Source organism: Lepisosteus platostomus, chromosome 2 (assembly GCF_059453375.1).
Source record: "Lepisosteus platostomus isolate fLepPlt1 chromosome 2, fLepPlt1.hap1, whole genome shotgun sequence".
NCBI lineage: Eukaryota > Metazoa > Chordata > Actinopteri > Semionotiformes > Lepisosteidae > Lepisosteus > Lepisosteus platostomus.
In genome coordinates this window covers 64,799,576-64,814,785 of record NC_142612.1, presented here as the reverse complement: position 1 = coordinate 64,814,785, position 15,210 = coordinate 64,799,576, and the positions used below count along the sequence as shown (strand labels likewise).

General features: G+C 36.1%; 1 protein-coding gene across 7 annotated transcripts in view; it reads left to right on the top strand.

Annotated features, from left to right (window-relative positions):
- The window catches only part of trip12 (thyroid hormone receptor interactor 12), a 40,342-nt gene extending 25,645 nt beyond the window's left edge, over positions 1–14,697 (top strand). For all 7 annotated transcript variants that reach the window (XM_088613121.1, XM_088613112.1, XM_088613109.1 and 4 more), the window contains 24 exons: positions 514–742; positions 1,024–1,142; positions 1,517–1,721; positions 1,894–1,994; positions 2,352–2,526; positions 3,206–3,347; positions 3,462–3,653; positions 4,456–4,607; positions 5,256–5,413; positions 5,507–5,580; positions 5,671–5,870; positions 6,161–6,288; positions 6,378–6,529; positions 6,666–6,808; positions 7,112–7,268; positions 7,421–7,519; positions 8,010–8,124; positions 8,483–8,637; positions 8,868–9,032; positions 9,363–9,527; positions 11,052–11,165; positions 12,797–12,891; positions 13,110–13,213; positions 13,322–14,697. In XM_088613121.1, coding sequence (XP_088469247.1) covers positions 514–742; positions 1,024–1,142; positions 1,517–1,721; positions 1,894–1,994; positions 2,352–2,526; positions 3,206–3,347; positions 3,462–3,653; positions 4,456–4,607; positions 5,256–5,413; positions 5,507–5,580; positions 5,671–5,870; positions 6,161–6,288; positions 6,378–6,529; positions 6,666–6,808; positions 7,112–7,268; positions 7,421–7,519; positions 8,010–8,124; positions 8,483–8,637; positions 8,868–9,032; positions 9,363–9,527; positions 11,052–11,165; positions 12,797–12,891; positions 13,110–13,213; positions 13,322–13,518 — 3,536 coding nt within the window. In that variant the 3' untranslated portion in view covers positions 13,519–14,697. The remainder of the gene's footprint in view (positions 1–513; positions 743–1,023; positions 1,143–1,516; positions 1,722–1,893; positions 1,995–2,351; positions 2,527–3,205; positions 3,348–3,461; positions 3,654–4,455; positions 4,608–5,255; positions 5,414–5,506; positions 5,581–5,670; positions 5,871–6,160; positions 6,289–6,377; positions 6,530–6,665; positions 6,809–7,111; positions 7,269–7,420; positions 7,520–8,009; positions 8,125–8,482; positions 8,638–8,867; positions 9,033–9,362; positions 9,528–11,051; positions 11,166–12,796; positions 12,892–13,109; positions 13,214–13,321) is intronic.
- The last annotated feature ends 513 nt before the right edge of the window (positions 14,698–15,210 follow it).

The following is a 15,210-nucleotide window of genomic DNA, read 5'->3' as shown; positions in this document are numbered from 1 at the left end:
AGTACCTAATAAATAAATTAAGTAAGCATGTCGTTTATCAGCTGTTCATATGGTCTTATTGCTGGCAAGGTTAGTAAAGCGGTGATGGTTTAATCCCAGCAGAGGTGCAATGCTAAAAATAATTTTCATATTTAAGTTTCAAAGCTTTTTCTTGCCATAATATGCTGTGGATATTCACCAAATATGCTTGTATTGTCTGGTTTGTAATAGAGCACATTCTTTTTATCTTTATTGAAAGTATTCTTGGGATTTGACATCTCCAGGTTTTAGTATTATAAATCCAATGAAGGAACTACCTCTTGTTACCCGTCACCCGAGAGGGGTAGGTTGTTGTGCTGTAGCAAATTTATTGGGATTTGATTGAGCACCACATTATTTTAAAAAAATTAAGTGCATTACATTCTCATAAATATTACATGCCATATTTAATCAGGTAGTGGAAATCTTCTTTTCATGCTGGATTTTCGGATGGTGACACCACCTTTAATTTTTGTTTTGGTTTTTCCTCCTAAGGTGGACATTTGGAAGTGAAGAAGGAAGATGCTAGGGCACAGCTGATGAAAGAAGACCCCGAACTGGCAAAATGCTTTATAAAGACTTTGTTTGGTGTCCTTTATGAAGTGTACAGCTCCTCAGCTGGGCCTGCGGTCAGACACAAGTGCCTTAGAGCAATTCTTAGGATTATTTATTTTGCAGATGCAGAACTCCTAAAAGATGTGCTAAAAAACCATGCTGTATCTAGGTGCGTATCTAAGGTTCTAATTTGAGCAGCAAACTTTAAAAGGTTTAGAATAAGTATTTTCGTTTAGTTCATTAGAAATCATTTCACCATAAAAAAAAATCCATTCGAAAATGAACTATAGTGAAGTGAAGAACCACTGTATATCTCTTCTCAAATGTCAGAGGTGACACTTGCATGTGTCAAAAAGTGAATTCCATATATAAATAGGAATGAGGACATGGCCATGTTTAGCCATTTGTCACTGTGTATACATATGAACTTTTTTTTCTTCTGTATTTCAGTCACATTGCTTCCATGCTGTCAAGTCAAGATCTGAAGATAGTTGTTGGAGCCCTTCAAATGGCAGAAATTTTAATGCAAAAGTTGCCCGATATTTTCAGTGTTTACTTTAGAAGAGAAGGTAATAAAAAAAAAATACAGGTGTATCTAACAAATGTGTTTGAAGTATGTTCTTCCAAGTATTGCACACGTTTGTCTGTAGTGTGGGACAGAATTCATATTTTAATTAAGATGTGATGCTAGCTCAAATTCTAGTTGAGGTATTTTTCCCTGCTTCAGTAGACCTGTGTACAGCACGAATTCTAGGAAGCTGATATTAATTGTAACAACTTCTGAATCTTAACCTTTTAGTTTATTTCTTAATCTACAGCAGTAGGTTTAATTGGCTGAAACACTGTTAATGTTAATTTAACACTGTAAACTTACTATGTTAAATCATAGTAAGAAATGTGGCTTTTTCTTCTGACTCGAATGTGGGGTTTTTTTGTTTACAAGGTGTAATGCACCAAGTAAAGAATCTGGCAGAGTCGGAGACTTTCCTCACTAGTCCTCCGAAGGCTTGTACGAGTGGTTCTGGAAGTCTCTGTACGACGACAATTAGCACAGCAGCGACTACTGCTGCCACCAATGTGGCTCCTGACCTGGGCTCTCCGAGCTTCCAGCACAGCATGGATGATTCTCTGGACCTGAGTCCCCAGGGGTGAGCAATCTATAGATATACTGAAAAAAATGTCAGAAGATTTTGTTCTAATAATACACTGAAAGTTGTTAAACTAGTGTTTGGCATTTGATTTTACATAAGGGCATTGTGCTTTGTATTAAACATTTTCTTAACAAGTGTCCAGAAATGAAATTAGCTTTTTTTGTTGTAGCCGATTAAGTGATGTTTTGAAGAGAAAACGTCTACCAAAGCGAGGGCCAAGAAGGCCCAAGTATTCACCACCAAGGGATGATGACAAAGTTGACAATCAAGGTAAATGTATCTATTAACAAGGGGTAATTAAATGTAAGACTTTTAAATACTTATCTAAGTTTATCTCACTATTCAAGAAAAGGCTTTGAAACCAAAACAAGAATTTTACTAAACTATGTTTTAATTTTTCAGTAGCTTTAACACGTGTACATTGTACATCATTTAAATTTTAAAGCTAATTTCATGTACTTTTTTGTGCTGTCTTGTAACTATTTTAACGTTTCCTTGACATACTGTTAATTTGGCATAATTAACTGGTGTACAGTCCTGACAACATCTAGACAGCTTTTTTGACTGATATAGTATTTCTTTTGAATTAAAAAAAATCGCATTTTGTCATTATTATTGTCTTTACAGCTAAAAGTCCTACTACTACACAGTCCCCCAAATCGTCTTTCTTGGCAAGCTTAAACCCAAAAACATGGGGTAAATTAAGTACTCAAACTAACAGCACCAACTCTGAGCCGGCACGCACAGCTGGTGTCAGTGGGCTTGCCCGGGCTCCTCCTAAGGACTCCATTTCTAATAACAGGTACAACAATGGGTGACATTCAAAAGTATTTTTATGCAGTCAGCTCTCCCCCAAATATTTTCCTTGCATTGTGATTTGTGTAAAGAAGTTTTATTTGCAAAAGACTTATTGTAACAGTGCAGTATGTACTATAGTCTGCTTATTTTGATTCTGTGGTACACCTGAAGTTTTTAAATACTTGATTTATACTGCAAAATAAGTGGAGGTGACTTTTTAAATTAGTTGTTAGACTCAAATGTAAAAAGGGATGACATTCTAGTTTAAAATGTCATGGATTATAATGGCTGCTATAAACACAAGTTAAAAATTATAAGCCTGTTTGCAAATATATGCAATAACATTTATAAAGCAGGTGTATCTGACTGAGATAGGTGAAAGCGTGGATTTTCATTGCTTTTTATTCCCAAGCAAGCTGTGCTTTTAATTTTCTGATAATGAACCTACAAACTAGAGGCACTAGTCAGGTAGAAGTGACTGTAGAGAGAAGAGTAGCTTCAGTAATTTTCAGAATTGAGGAAGTCTGCCATATATGAAGATGTCATGAGTGTAGAACAAATTCCGCATTGTAGGAGGCCGCTTTTGAATTTGGTGCTATAATATGAGGAAATAATAGATTATAAATTTAATATTATTTTACTTTCATCTCTGTTTTAACATAAAACCCCTTGCTGTTATCCAGGGATAAGATCAAGGCTTGGATAAAGGAACAGGCCAGTAAATTTGTCGAGCGCTATTTCAACTCTGAGAATGTGGATGCAAGCAATCCTGCATTGAATGTACTACAGAGGCTTTGCACTGCTACTGAACAGCTCAACCTGCAGGTATATTTTTCTAGTCTCATACATGTATAAATATATCCTTACAAACTGCTGCTGGGATTTACTTTATATTTTCTGTGTCCTGACATGAACTAAACAAGATCATTATTATCCTAGGTGGATGGTGGGATCGAGTGCCTTGTAGAAATCCGGAGTATAGTCTCAGAGTCTGATGTGTCCTCCTTTGAAATCCAGCACAGTGGATTTGTGAAACAGCTGCTGCTTTACTTAACCTCTAACAATGACAAAGATGCTGTCAGTCGAGATGTTCGGTTAAAGAGATTTCTACATGTTTTTTTTGGCTGTCCGGTAAGTCAGTACAGTGTTTACAAGTTCATTCCAATACCAATAAATCTGAATATATTTGAAAAGGCTTAAGGATTGCATCCAGGTATGGTTGGCAGGTCTTTAATGCTAGAAATAAATGTAAATGTTTTTTTTATGCATACGAAGAGCCCTTCCAATTGTTTAAAATTGCAGCTTTATTTTTCCCCTTGTAGGTGATTTGATTTGTTGAGAATGCTAGTTCAATTAAAAAAACTTCAGAATCTTTTAATCCAGATTTACATGAGTGATCTACTGAATTTGTATTGAGTTGTTGAGAAGAGCTTGACCTTGTAATGTGTATGCAAAGCATAGTAACTCTCGTATGAGTGAAAACATTTAAGGCTGTCGTGTTCATAGGTTCATGGTAATTAACTTTGCCTGGTTTTGGTAAAGTTTGCAAGGCTATGCTGTAGCTTACATTGTTCAGTTTCTTACTGGACCAGGCTGTTGTCCATGGCTTTTCAAGAGGTCTTCTTTGATATACTTATTCAAATCTATTTTTTACCCACTTGATATTTTGTCTTTCTCTTTTAACTTAGCAATCAGCATGCTTTTTCTGTGTCAGTTATCTTCCTTTCAGAGGAGGGCAGTTGTACTTGGAGAATGAATACTATTGAGGATGAAGCTACTTCCTACAACAGCTGAGTCCAGACAATGTTAATGTTTCAAAATATATAAAACATTCAAGAGTTTTTTTAAATTGTTTAACATAGCTGCAGCCAACATTGCAGCTAAATAGCAAACCGTTATGTTAAAAATAAGCTTAAGATAAACATGTTTTCAGGTTCCTGGCACAGAGTCTCCCGGACGAACAGATCCCACAGAAAATGGACCTCTTTTGGCTCTTGTGCACAAAATGAACAATTGTTTAAGTCAAATGGAACAGTTTCCAGTTAAAGTACATGACTTCCCCAGTGGCAATGGAACTGGGAGCAGGTATGTATTATAATACCGGCAAATAAATATGCTATAATTGCATTTGTAGTAATATATATGCAGACATTTTTAAGTTCCTCTGTTTACTGATTTACTAATGAAGTGGATACCTCTAAATATCTTTGTTAAGAATATGTCTACATAATACATAATAATTGATTAAATAGTTATTTATTGTCTTATTTTGAGTAGGTTTTAGTATAATTGTCTGTTACAGCTACTACTTGATGGTTGTACTGGTCCAATAGAGTAAAGTCTCTCTTTTCAAGCTCACCCTCGTATCTGTAGTGTTAAGTGAACTAGAGAGCATGCGACTCCACCCCTGGATGGGATGACCCCCCCCATACAACAAGGCTGATCCCTACTTGTACTGCTGGTTGGACTTGACTTGAGTAACTAGGATAAGAAAACCCTCACAGGGCTCAGGAGTACAGAAGCAGTATCTGCACAGGCATCTTAAACCCCAAAGTCCAAAGGCTTACCCCAAGTGCTGTGCCACTCCTCACTGGTCCAAACATTAGAAGCAAAAGACTTTATTTTGCACATGATCTCCACATGCGTTTTTAAAGCCCACTGAAGTTTTACTGTTGTTTTATCCCTTTAAACACGAGTTAATTTAATTTCTTTAATGTTTTTTTTTTTAAACAGAGGATCTCAGGCTCTGAAGTTCTTTAACACCCATCAGCTGAAATGTCAGCTGCAGAGACATCCAGACTGTACCAATGTGAAGCAGTGGAAGGGAGGTCCAGTGAAGATTGATCCATTGGCTTTGGTACAAGCTATTGAACGATACCTTGTTGTTAGAGGTTTGAGCTATTTTGATCTCTTCAAAACATGAGTTCAGATTTTATTTTGTTGTTTGTGTCATGGTGTCTTTAAAAATACTGTTATCTGTTAAGGCTACGGACGAATTCGAGAGGAAGATGAAGACAGTGATGATGATGGTTCAGATGATGAAATTGATGAGTCACTGGTATGTTACAGTTCTTTGCTTTCCTCTGAGGGGTTTAAATGACTCGCTTGTTACAATGTGGTGCCTGTTTTTTTTCTCTTGCTTTTACAGGCTGCACAGTTTCTGAATTCTGGAAATGTGAGGCACAGACTCCAGTTTTACATTGGAGACCACTTACTGCCATACAACATGACTGTATACCAGGCTGTCAGACAGTTCAGTATACAGGCTGAAGAGGAGCGGGAGTCCACAGATGATGAAAGCAACCCCTTAGGAAGAGCAGGAATTTGGACAAAGACTCACACAATATGGTATTTTTCTGGGACTTGTATTAAAATATTGAAGTTCATGTAAAAACGAAAAACGCAAGATATGTGGAGGTGATGCTCAGGTCACTTAGCATAATAACATCCATACGTCCACATATGTCCATATATACATCCACATGATAGCATCCTTAAACTGGTTAATTCCTTGTAAATTCTCATGTTACTATCATCTTGATTATTTCTGTGCATGAACCTCATATGTAATGTATACAGCAGGATCTAAATCAGGTGAGTTTGTAAAGCCTGTGACATATGAATTGTTTCTCTGTCAGGTATAAACCTGTGAGAGAAGATGAAGATGGCAATAAGGACGTAGTTGGTGGAAAGAGAGGCCGTGCACAAACTGCCCCAACAAAAACTTCACCTCGCAATGCAAAAAAACACGATGAACTGTGGCATGGTAAGAGCTGCCGTACTGAATGAGTCACGTCTGGTTGACCTCCTCTTTCAATGCTTGAACATAAGATGGGCTGTCTTTTTGTTTTCCAGATGGTGTTTGTCCCTCAGTTACAAACCCGTTAGAAGTTTACCTCATTTCCGAACCTCCTGAATCCATAACTTTTGATGACCCTTCACTTGATGTGATCCTCCTGTTAAGAGTTCTCCATTCAATAAGCAGATACTGGTTTTACCTGTATGATGTGAGTAACAATTGTTTGCTGCAAAGTTCTATAAATGTTATGGATAAAAAGAAAAAAAAGATCCCAGGTCTATTGTACTCAGAAAGCTAGTTTATATGCATTGCTGATTCAGTTGTGGTCTGTGCTTTATTTGCAGAATGCTGTATGCAAAGAGATTATTCCCACCAGTGAGTTTATCAACAGCAAGCTCACAGCAAAAGCAAATCGGCAGCTTCAGGATCCCTTGGTTATAATGACAGGGAATATACCCTCTTGGCTGACAGAGCTTGGAAAAACCTGGTATGCATGAAAAGCTGTCTCAAACACTGTGTTTGTGAAATTGTTGATATAATCATAATGGTCATAATTCTTTTTTTTTCTTTCATTTGTGCTGTTTTTGAGTTTAGGACCTCATTAAGATATTTTTGGTCTTTGTGTAGCGTAGTATGAACAAATATATTACTGAAATTATACAGCAAAATTAAACTATTGCTGAATTATCCAATCAGATGGACAGTATTAATTTTGTGCCAGTGAGTGATTGTGATGACTGTATCAAAAGTGCTTCCTTAATGGCTTCTAATGATTTTGTTTTTCTTTCAGCCCTTTCTTCTTCCCATTTGACACCAGACAAATGCTATTCTACGTGACAGCTTTTGATAGGGACCGAGCCATGCAGAGATTATTGGACACAAATCCAGAAATTAATCAGTCTGATTCCCAAGACAGCAGAGTTGCACCAAGACTGGATAGAAAAAAGGTTAGATGTTTATTTGGGCAAAAACTTAATATTGATCACAATTGATAAGAGCTTTTACTAGGTGTACTTTGCATGTGACCTTGTTCCGGTGGGTTAAATCCTGTTTTATTAAAATTTTAAGCCTGGTTTCTGATGTTTTTTTTGTCCCACAGCGCACTATAAACCGCGAGGAATTACTGAAACAAGCTGAATCAGTAATGCAGGATCTTGGCAGCTCCAGAGCGATGCTGGAAATTCAGTATGAAAATGAAGTATGTTTATGTGGATTTGTGTGTTTTCATACAAAGAACTTTTATGTATTGAACCATAAACTAGTTATCTAGTTTAAAATAGAGATGTATTCCAAAAACATTCAGGTTTTTTACATTGCTTACCAAGACTGCCACCCTTTAACACCCAATAAAGGTTTTCTGAAAAATCTAGCAGTGTATATCACCTATTCATACAGCCATTGAAGCACAGTACCTACATACATTTTTTCCTCTTTAGTCTTTCTAGAATAGCTGAAATGAGCATTCCAGGTCACTATACTTAGGGCACCATAGAAGCTGTTCTGAAAATGTCATATGGTAACACCTTAGGCAAAGGGAGGTGTGTAAATAGCTATATATTTTTATAGCCCTGATAATTAATTTTTTAGTACTGTACTTGTGACCTATCTTTCAAATTATCCATGAGATCCATGCGGATGGTTATGTCCAAATCAGCAGAAGTGCTAACAAAATTGGTTTGGTTTTCTAGGTTGGAACTGGCCTGGGCCCAACATTAGAGTTTTATGCACTTGTATCTCAGGAACTGCAAAGAGCTGATCTTGGTTTGTGGAGAGGAGAAGAAGTCACCTTATCAAACCCAAAAGGTATGCTACTGCAGTATTACTGGCCTCACAATAAATTCTTTAATACATCAGTGATATCAGTAATGCATCCATATAGATGCAGTGTTATCTAGAGCATCTAGAAGACATTCCCTGTGAAAATATAACCTCTATCTACAGGGTGATATATAGAAAAGCTCTTTCGCAAGCTTTCTTTTTGATCATTTTGGACTTCAGGTTTTGCTGTGAAATATTGTATCCTTTTTTCTGAATACTTATAATCTTATACTCAAAAGTTTTGACATGCCTAAGTAAAATTGTCATGAGTTACTTTATATAGACTTGTCAGTAGCTGAATTAAGTTGATCCACACTTACCCATATATATCTGTGCCCAACAGGAAACCAAGAGGGGACCAAGTATATCTTTAGCTCTCGAGGTCTGTTTGCTGTTCCTTTTGGAAGGACGACCAAACCAGCACACATAGCCAAGGTCAAGATGAAATTCCGGTTTCTGGGAAAACTGATGGCAAAAGCCATAATGGACTTCAGATTGGTAAATTAACATTTCATAAAATTCTGTATCAAATATCCAGTAGTCTTTGTCATTGCAGTATGTGCACACTATCTGATATGTGCTTCTGAGTTTTTTGTGTTAGGTATTTTTCTTGGAATTTATTTTTGTAAGCTGTGTTACATTAAGTGCCACAGTGTCTATATGCTGCCTGTTGTGTTCAGATTGCTTTGAAAGTAGTTTATGGTGCAACTTCCGTTTTTCTCTTTAAGTTGGACCTTCCTCTGGGACTGCCTTTTTACAAGTGGATGCTGCGTCATGAATCCTCTATTACCTCCCATGACCTCGTAAACATTGATCCTGGCGTAGCTAAATCGATCCATCACCTTGAGGATATCATCAGACAGAAAAAGAAACTGGAGCAGGATAGGTCACATGTAAGGGCACCTTTCCCAGTTGGAATTGACATGTCTCCTTTTTTGTGTTATATGGCTTTTATAAGGCATGAAATTTGTGTGGTTGTTTGGAAAAGCACGGTAGTTTTTCTACATTCCATTTTCTCTTGACACTTCTCCATTGAAACACCAGGTGGCATCCTTTCATTACTGTTGCTGCAAATCTACCATTCCTTTCCTTTTAGAAGTGGAATCCATATATTAAATCCATGAATAATTTGGAGTTCCTAATTTAAACATCCTTTTATTTCATTTTGTAAAGCTTGTTTAGTTTGATTAGCATTCAGGCATTTCTAACTACCTCTTGTGTAGACGAGGGAGACCCTGCAGCAAGCGCTGGAAAGCCTGACAATGAATGGCTGCTCAGTGGAAGACCTGGGACTTGATTTCACTCTGCCTGGTTTTCCCAACGTTGAGTTAAAAAAAGGAGGCAAGGATATTCCAGTCAACATCCACAATCTGGAGGAATATCTGAGAGTAAGTATCCAGAAATACTGACATTGGTGACAGCATTATAACCCTTTTTGTGGAATTAGAGAAAACTGTTTCACCCAAGTAATAGTGCTTTACAGTAGTGATGACTAGGTCCCGAATTCTACCACAAACATTAAAAATTAGAAGTTCACATTTTTGATGTTGAGATACACGAGAATGTGCAAAAGCATTATTGCCAGCAACTGTTGCCCTGATGCCTTAAATACTGATATGAGTTTCCACCTAGTTTGTGTAACCAGTACTTTAAGAGTTTGATTACAGAAAAATGAAGTGTGCTTTACATTAGATGGCATACTGTCTAGCAGTTTGCTTTCAGTTATGGGATTTTTAAACCTTGGTAACTTACTGGACAGAAACACCTTGATTCTGATTCATTATATATATATAAAAGATACAAAAAAGATATGGGAGGTTATTGTGCTGTGTAGAAGTTCAGGGATTCTAAATGGAGATTATGGCTTTCAGTGAAGGATTGCTTTCCTCACCTGCTACAAATTTGTCATTGCCATGCAGTTAGTGTGATCTGGAAAGAACTTCAACTCTTACTGAAATAACAGAAGTGTATTTCAACAAATAAATGGAATTACTTCAAGATGCATATATTTTACATACTACTACACAATCATTTCCATAACTTTGCCAGTAACATAAGCCATATTTATAGTTTTGTTTTGGTTTTATCCCCTTTTGAATTTTACAAGTTGTTGCTATATTTCCCCTTCTCCAAAATGTTGATACTGCTTCCATTAATATCTTTGAAAGTTGGGCCCTGTTACACACACTATTGAGGTCTGTCTGTCTTCTGAGGTTTTTCTTAATTTTGTAATTAAACCATCAAGTCAGTATCTTCGCAGTCTTGGACTTCATTATTTTAGGGATGAATTAATCATCCTTTTGTTGTTTTTTCTTAAAGATTGGTCAATCGTCATGAAATTTCACATAATCTCAATACATAACCTTTCCTACATGTAAACTGTTTATACTTATGTCTGTATAACTCTCATCTAGTTTTATATCTTTAGCATTCTTTTTTTTCAATCTATGTAGGTTTTGAACTGTGGGTTATTTTTTATATGTACTCTCATGTCACCACTACTCCTATCTAGCCTGCCTTGTTGGAGAAGTGTAACAATTTTGTATTTCTAACTTGTGCTACCATATAGGTTTAATGGGCTTGACTATGGAAAGTCCGTCATCATTAGTACATATGAGTATTTGCTTTATATTTTCATTTTGGTTACTACAAGTTAAACAGGTTCAGAGATTGGATCAAGAATGTGTTTTCTTCTTGAATCTCCAGAGTTTAAATATTCTGATTAATGTTATTATAATACTTGGTTCCATTATAATTATAAAACTGTACAATTGTAATTGGTGGTAATGTTGTACAAAGAACCTAGCAAGAACCTAAACCATCAGAAACTGCAAAATAGAAACTGCAAGAAAATGAAGTTGATTTTTATCAATATTTGAGGCATAATTTTAATGTCTGTTCTTTTTCCTCAGTTGGTGGTTTACTGGACTTTGAATGAAGGAGTTTCCAGACAGTTTGAGTCATTCAGGGAAGGATTTGAGTCAGTCTTCCCTCTGCATCACCTGCAGTATTTTTATCCTGAAGAGGTAAACTGAAAACCTAATTTATGTTTTCTTTAAGTCTGAGAAATGGCCAGTTCCCAATTAAGTGAGTTAGGAAGCATTGTTTTATTGCTAAAGCATTTTGGATTTAAATTATGTTGTCCCTATAAAGCAGAGGTTTTGTTCCTATTGGATTAGTCCGTTAACACAATTGTTTTTTCAGGCAAGTAGGATTTTTCTTGATTGTTTTTTACAATTACTCAGAAAATTTGCTTCATTAAAGGTATATTTACCCATTAAGCAGCTCAGAGTCTGGACAGCAGACACTAGGATATCCAGTAAATGAGTTTGTACCTCCTGGGATTAAGAGGAAAGTACAGGCATTTCTGTTTTAATGCAGTAATGTTTTCCCATGAAAACACCACATTCTAGAAAATTGTTATAAAAACCATTGGTTCAATGGGAATTAAGGGGTCAGGAGGTAGAGAGTTTGGATTCACAATAATGAAGGTATTTGTTTTATGGTAATTTGTCATAATCTTAGTTTGAATGTATTCTATTATTTTTTGTTTTTGATATATTTTAAACAGAAACTGGAAAAAATAGATAATATGCATCATTTCTTACATCAATAAGCATTGAGACATTTTGCAGTGGCGAAGAGTGAGAACTCTTGAGTACACACTACCGTAATTTTTTAACTTACCACGAAGAACATAGAATACATTTGTAAATACAAATTGTTTATCATTCGTCACGAGAAGATATGATTACACAGAAAAATGAAAAAAATAATTATGGTAATGAACTTCATTTTATGTAACACCTTTAAAAGTGGAGGAAATGTTCCCTTATAATCTATCACGTTATAGCCAATTCACATTATAGAAACATGCATTCTAGCAGAAATGGCTGTATCCTATTTTCGTATTAAATGCAGTATATGAATGCTTTGAATTGTACAGAAGACTTAATCGGCAGGACTGTGAGATTGGCCTTCTCTCAATTGCATTCTTTCCGAAACTGGTTCACAACTGTTGTGAACAACAAAACCTTTAAGAAACTAAAGCTTCTTAAATTTGAGTTCATCATTGAACTTTAAATGCTATTCAGTCAACATCTGCAAAGTTAATGGAAAAAACATAAGTTCACTCTAAAACACATTTAAACAAATATTTTAAATAAAACACTTGATCAATCAATCAGATTTGGTACTGTTAACATAGACCTGATCTGTCCAGTAGCTTACTTTAGGGAAGGTAATCTACTGGATAGACTGCTTTGGGGTATGTAGTCGCCCTCGACAATACACTAGTCCAATGCTGGGCAGGAGCACATACACTAAGGCACACATATAGCAGCCAATATAGAGACTCCAGTTAACCTACACAGCCTTTATTTTACTGTGGGAGAAAACCAAAACACCCAGTGGAAACTCATGCATATTCCACAAAGATGGAGGCACAGGCTAGAGTGGAACAAGAGTCCAAGTGAGGCAGCCAAGTTAACCATGAGACCTCCTTGCTGTCTGCAGACATTTACACATTTCAGAAAAATATACTCAACAGTCAATTAAAACATTTTTCATTGGTTCTTTAAAAAGTATTTTTTCTGAATAAAGCTTTTTGTTCAAAATGAAAATAACAACGCATTTTATTACTTCATTTCAATTACAGCTGGATCAGTTGCTTTGTGGTAGCAAATCTGAGACTTGGGATGTAAAAACTTTAATGGAGTGCTGTAGACCAGATCATGGATATACACATGACAGGTAGGAGATTTTATCAGTAAAAGATCTTTTAAGCTCTTCAAGATACTTGATGTTTTTACATAGTTTGTATGTATTGTTGAAATCACTGCTATAAAATTCTTTGTAGATTGACTGCTTTTCTGAAATTAGATTGTTTAAGAAGTCCATAAAGACCATGTGTCGCACATACTATAATGCTACACTCCTGAGAATTATGTAATGTCTTTCTCTGCCACCAGTCGTGCTGTGAAGTTCCTGTTTGAAGTCCTCAGTAGTTTCGATGCAGAACAGCAAAGACTGTTTCTGCAGTTTGTTACCGGTAGCCCAAGACTGCCAGTGGGAGGTAAGCTTTGTTTTGGCATAGAAGAAAATTTTGCTTAATTACACTTGATTTCACTTTCAATTTGTTTTGCTTTAAATGCATTTGAACTTTTTTTTCCCCCGTTTGAAGGCTTCAGGAGCTTGAATCCTCCGCTGACGATTGTGCGCAAGACGTTTGAATCTACAGAGAATCCGGACGATTTTCTGCCCTCTGTAATGACCTGTGTCAACTATCTCAAGCTACCTGACTACTCCAGTATTGAGATAATGCGTGAAAAACTGTTGATAGCTGCCAGAGAAGGGCAGCAGTCATTCCATCTCTCTTGATCTCTTGATCACATTTAAATGCCTTTTACAGCAAAAGAGAAATCATTTTTTTAAAATCACCTACATCGAGGCAATGTGTACAGCCTTCTTGTTGTAGAAAGCAGCTTGCAAACATTAAAGAATTGATATATATATTTGCTGCCCCTTCTCTCCCACAAACTGAAAGACATTACACGTCCCACAGAATTCACGAAGACTAATACCTTTAGTTGAAAAATAATGTTAAAAATGGGTGACATTTTAAACTTGCATTGCCTTGTGATATTTAAAAAGGGATTTTTTTTTCAGAATGGTGGAACAATAAATGTCACTGTGCATACTGGGGTGTGTGTTTCCATATAGCATCTAGATTTATTTTTGCTCCAAAGATTACTTTGTACAGACAAATTTACAAAGTTGCTCATACTTCACATTTGATAGATCAAGCTCCATGTATTCTCATTTTTCCCTGATTAGTTTGTCCATTTTGCATTCTGTTTGTATAATATGCCACCAGTTTGTGTGTTGTATTTTGGTTCTGCTTTTTTGTGTGTTTCTAAATCTTGTGAAAAGAAAGTTACAGTGTGCTGAATGCGGGTAGAAATCATTTTGTAGGGTTTTCCCCAGCAAATGGTGTAATAACCTACATTTGCAAAGCGTTTCACCTCCGTTATGAACTCAAAACAGTGCTTTGATTAGGTAGTGTTTTCGCTTAATAGTTTCTTAGTGTAGGTACATTCTGCTGAATCCCTGAAAGACACACTAGTTGCTGTGTACTTGATTATTTCTGGCAAGAAATAAACTTGGCTCAATAAATGCTGAGAGAGCTCCAATCATATTTTGTAGCTGGGCAAATTGAGCTGGTGTATCGTTTTTATCATTTAATGGCCAGATAGCATTTCAAGTTAATTTACAGAATAAAGTTTAAATGCAGATTCACACCCAGTTTGTGGTGAGATACCTGCTTTATTTTCTTTTTTAAATTTTCTATTTTTTTCTTGCTGTAGTTTTTTTTTATTTTCAGCACTGCTGGCTTGGAACAAACAGCTGAGCACACCAGCAGTGTGTGGACTTGGATAAGGCAAGTGTAAGCCATCCTTTGTCCAGCTTTTCATGTGCTGGTTTCTAAGATCTGCAATAATTTACTGCATCAGGTTCATGTTTTTACCTGAACATAAATAAAGTTAACTGTTTGACTCACATCTTTGTTCATATTTTTCCCTATTTTATTTTACTTATGGTCATAGTAACTAAAACACTGTGGAATTCATACTTAACCTAATCCTTGTAAATTACACGAAACCTCAAAACCTCAGGTGGTAAAGCTGAGCAAGTAAAACAGCATGACTTCCGGGAAAAAAAAAATGTTAGAAGTTTCAAGGTAGAAATGGTTGCTTTTCATAAAATATGAACATTTGGTGCATAAGCCTAAGATTTTATATTTGCAGTGAGAGGAATCCATGTAACCTTATCTGACCTGCAGTCATATACCATTTCATAAAATGAGTGTTTTGTTCTCTGTGCCACCCTTATTTTTCCTTCACATAATGTTTCAACTTTTTTTGTCATTGCATTTGAATTAAATCAAGTCATTGCTCAGATTGTTTTTCTCGACTTGCATTGATTGCAAGCATCTGCTAGAATCCTGACCACTTCACCTCACCTACCATCCATGAAGAAGCAAAAATATGGCTATGGAGGGAATCCGTTGAA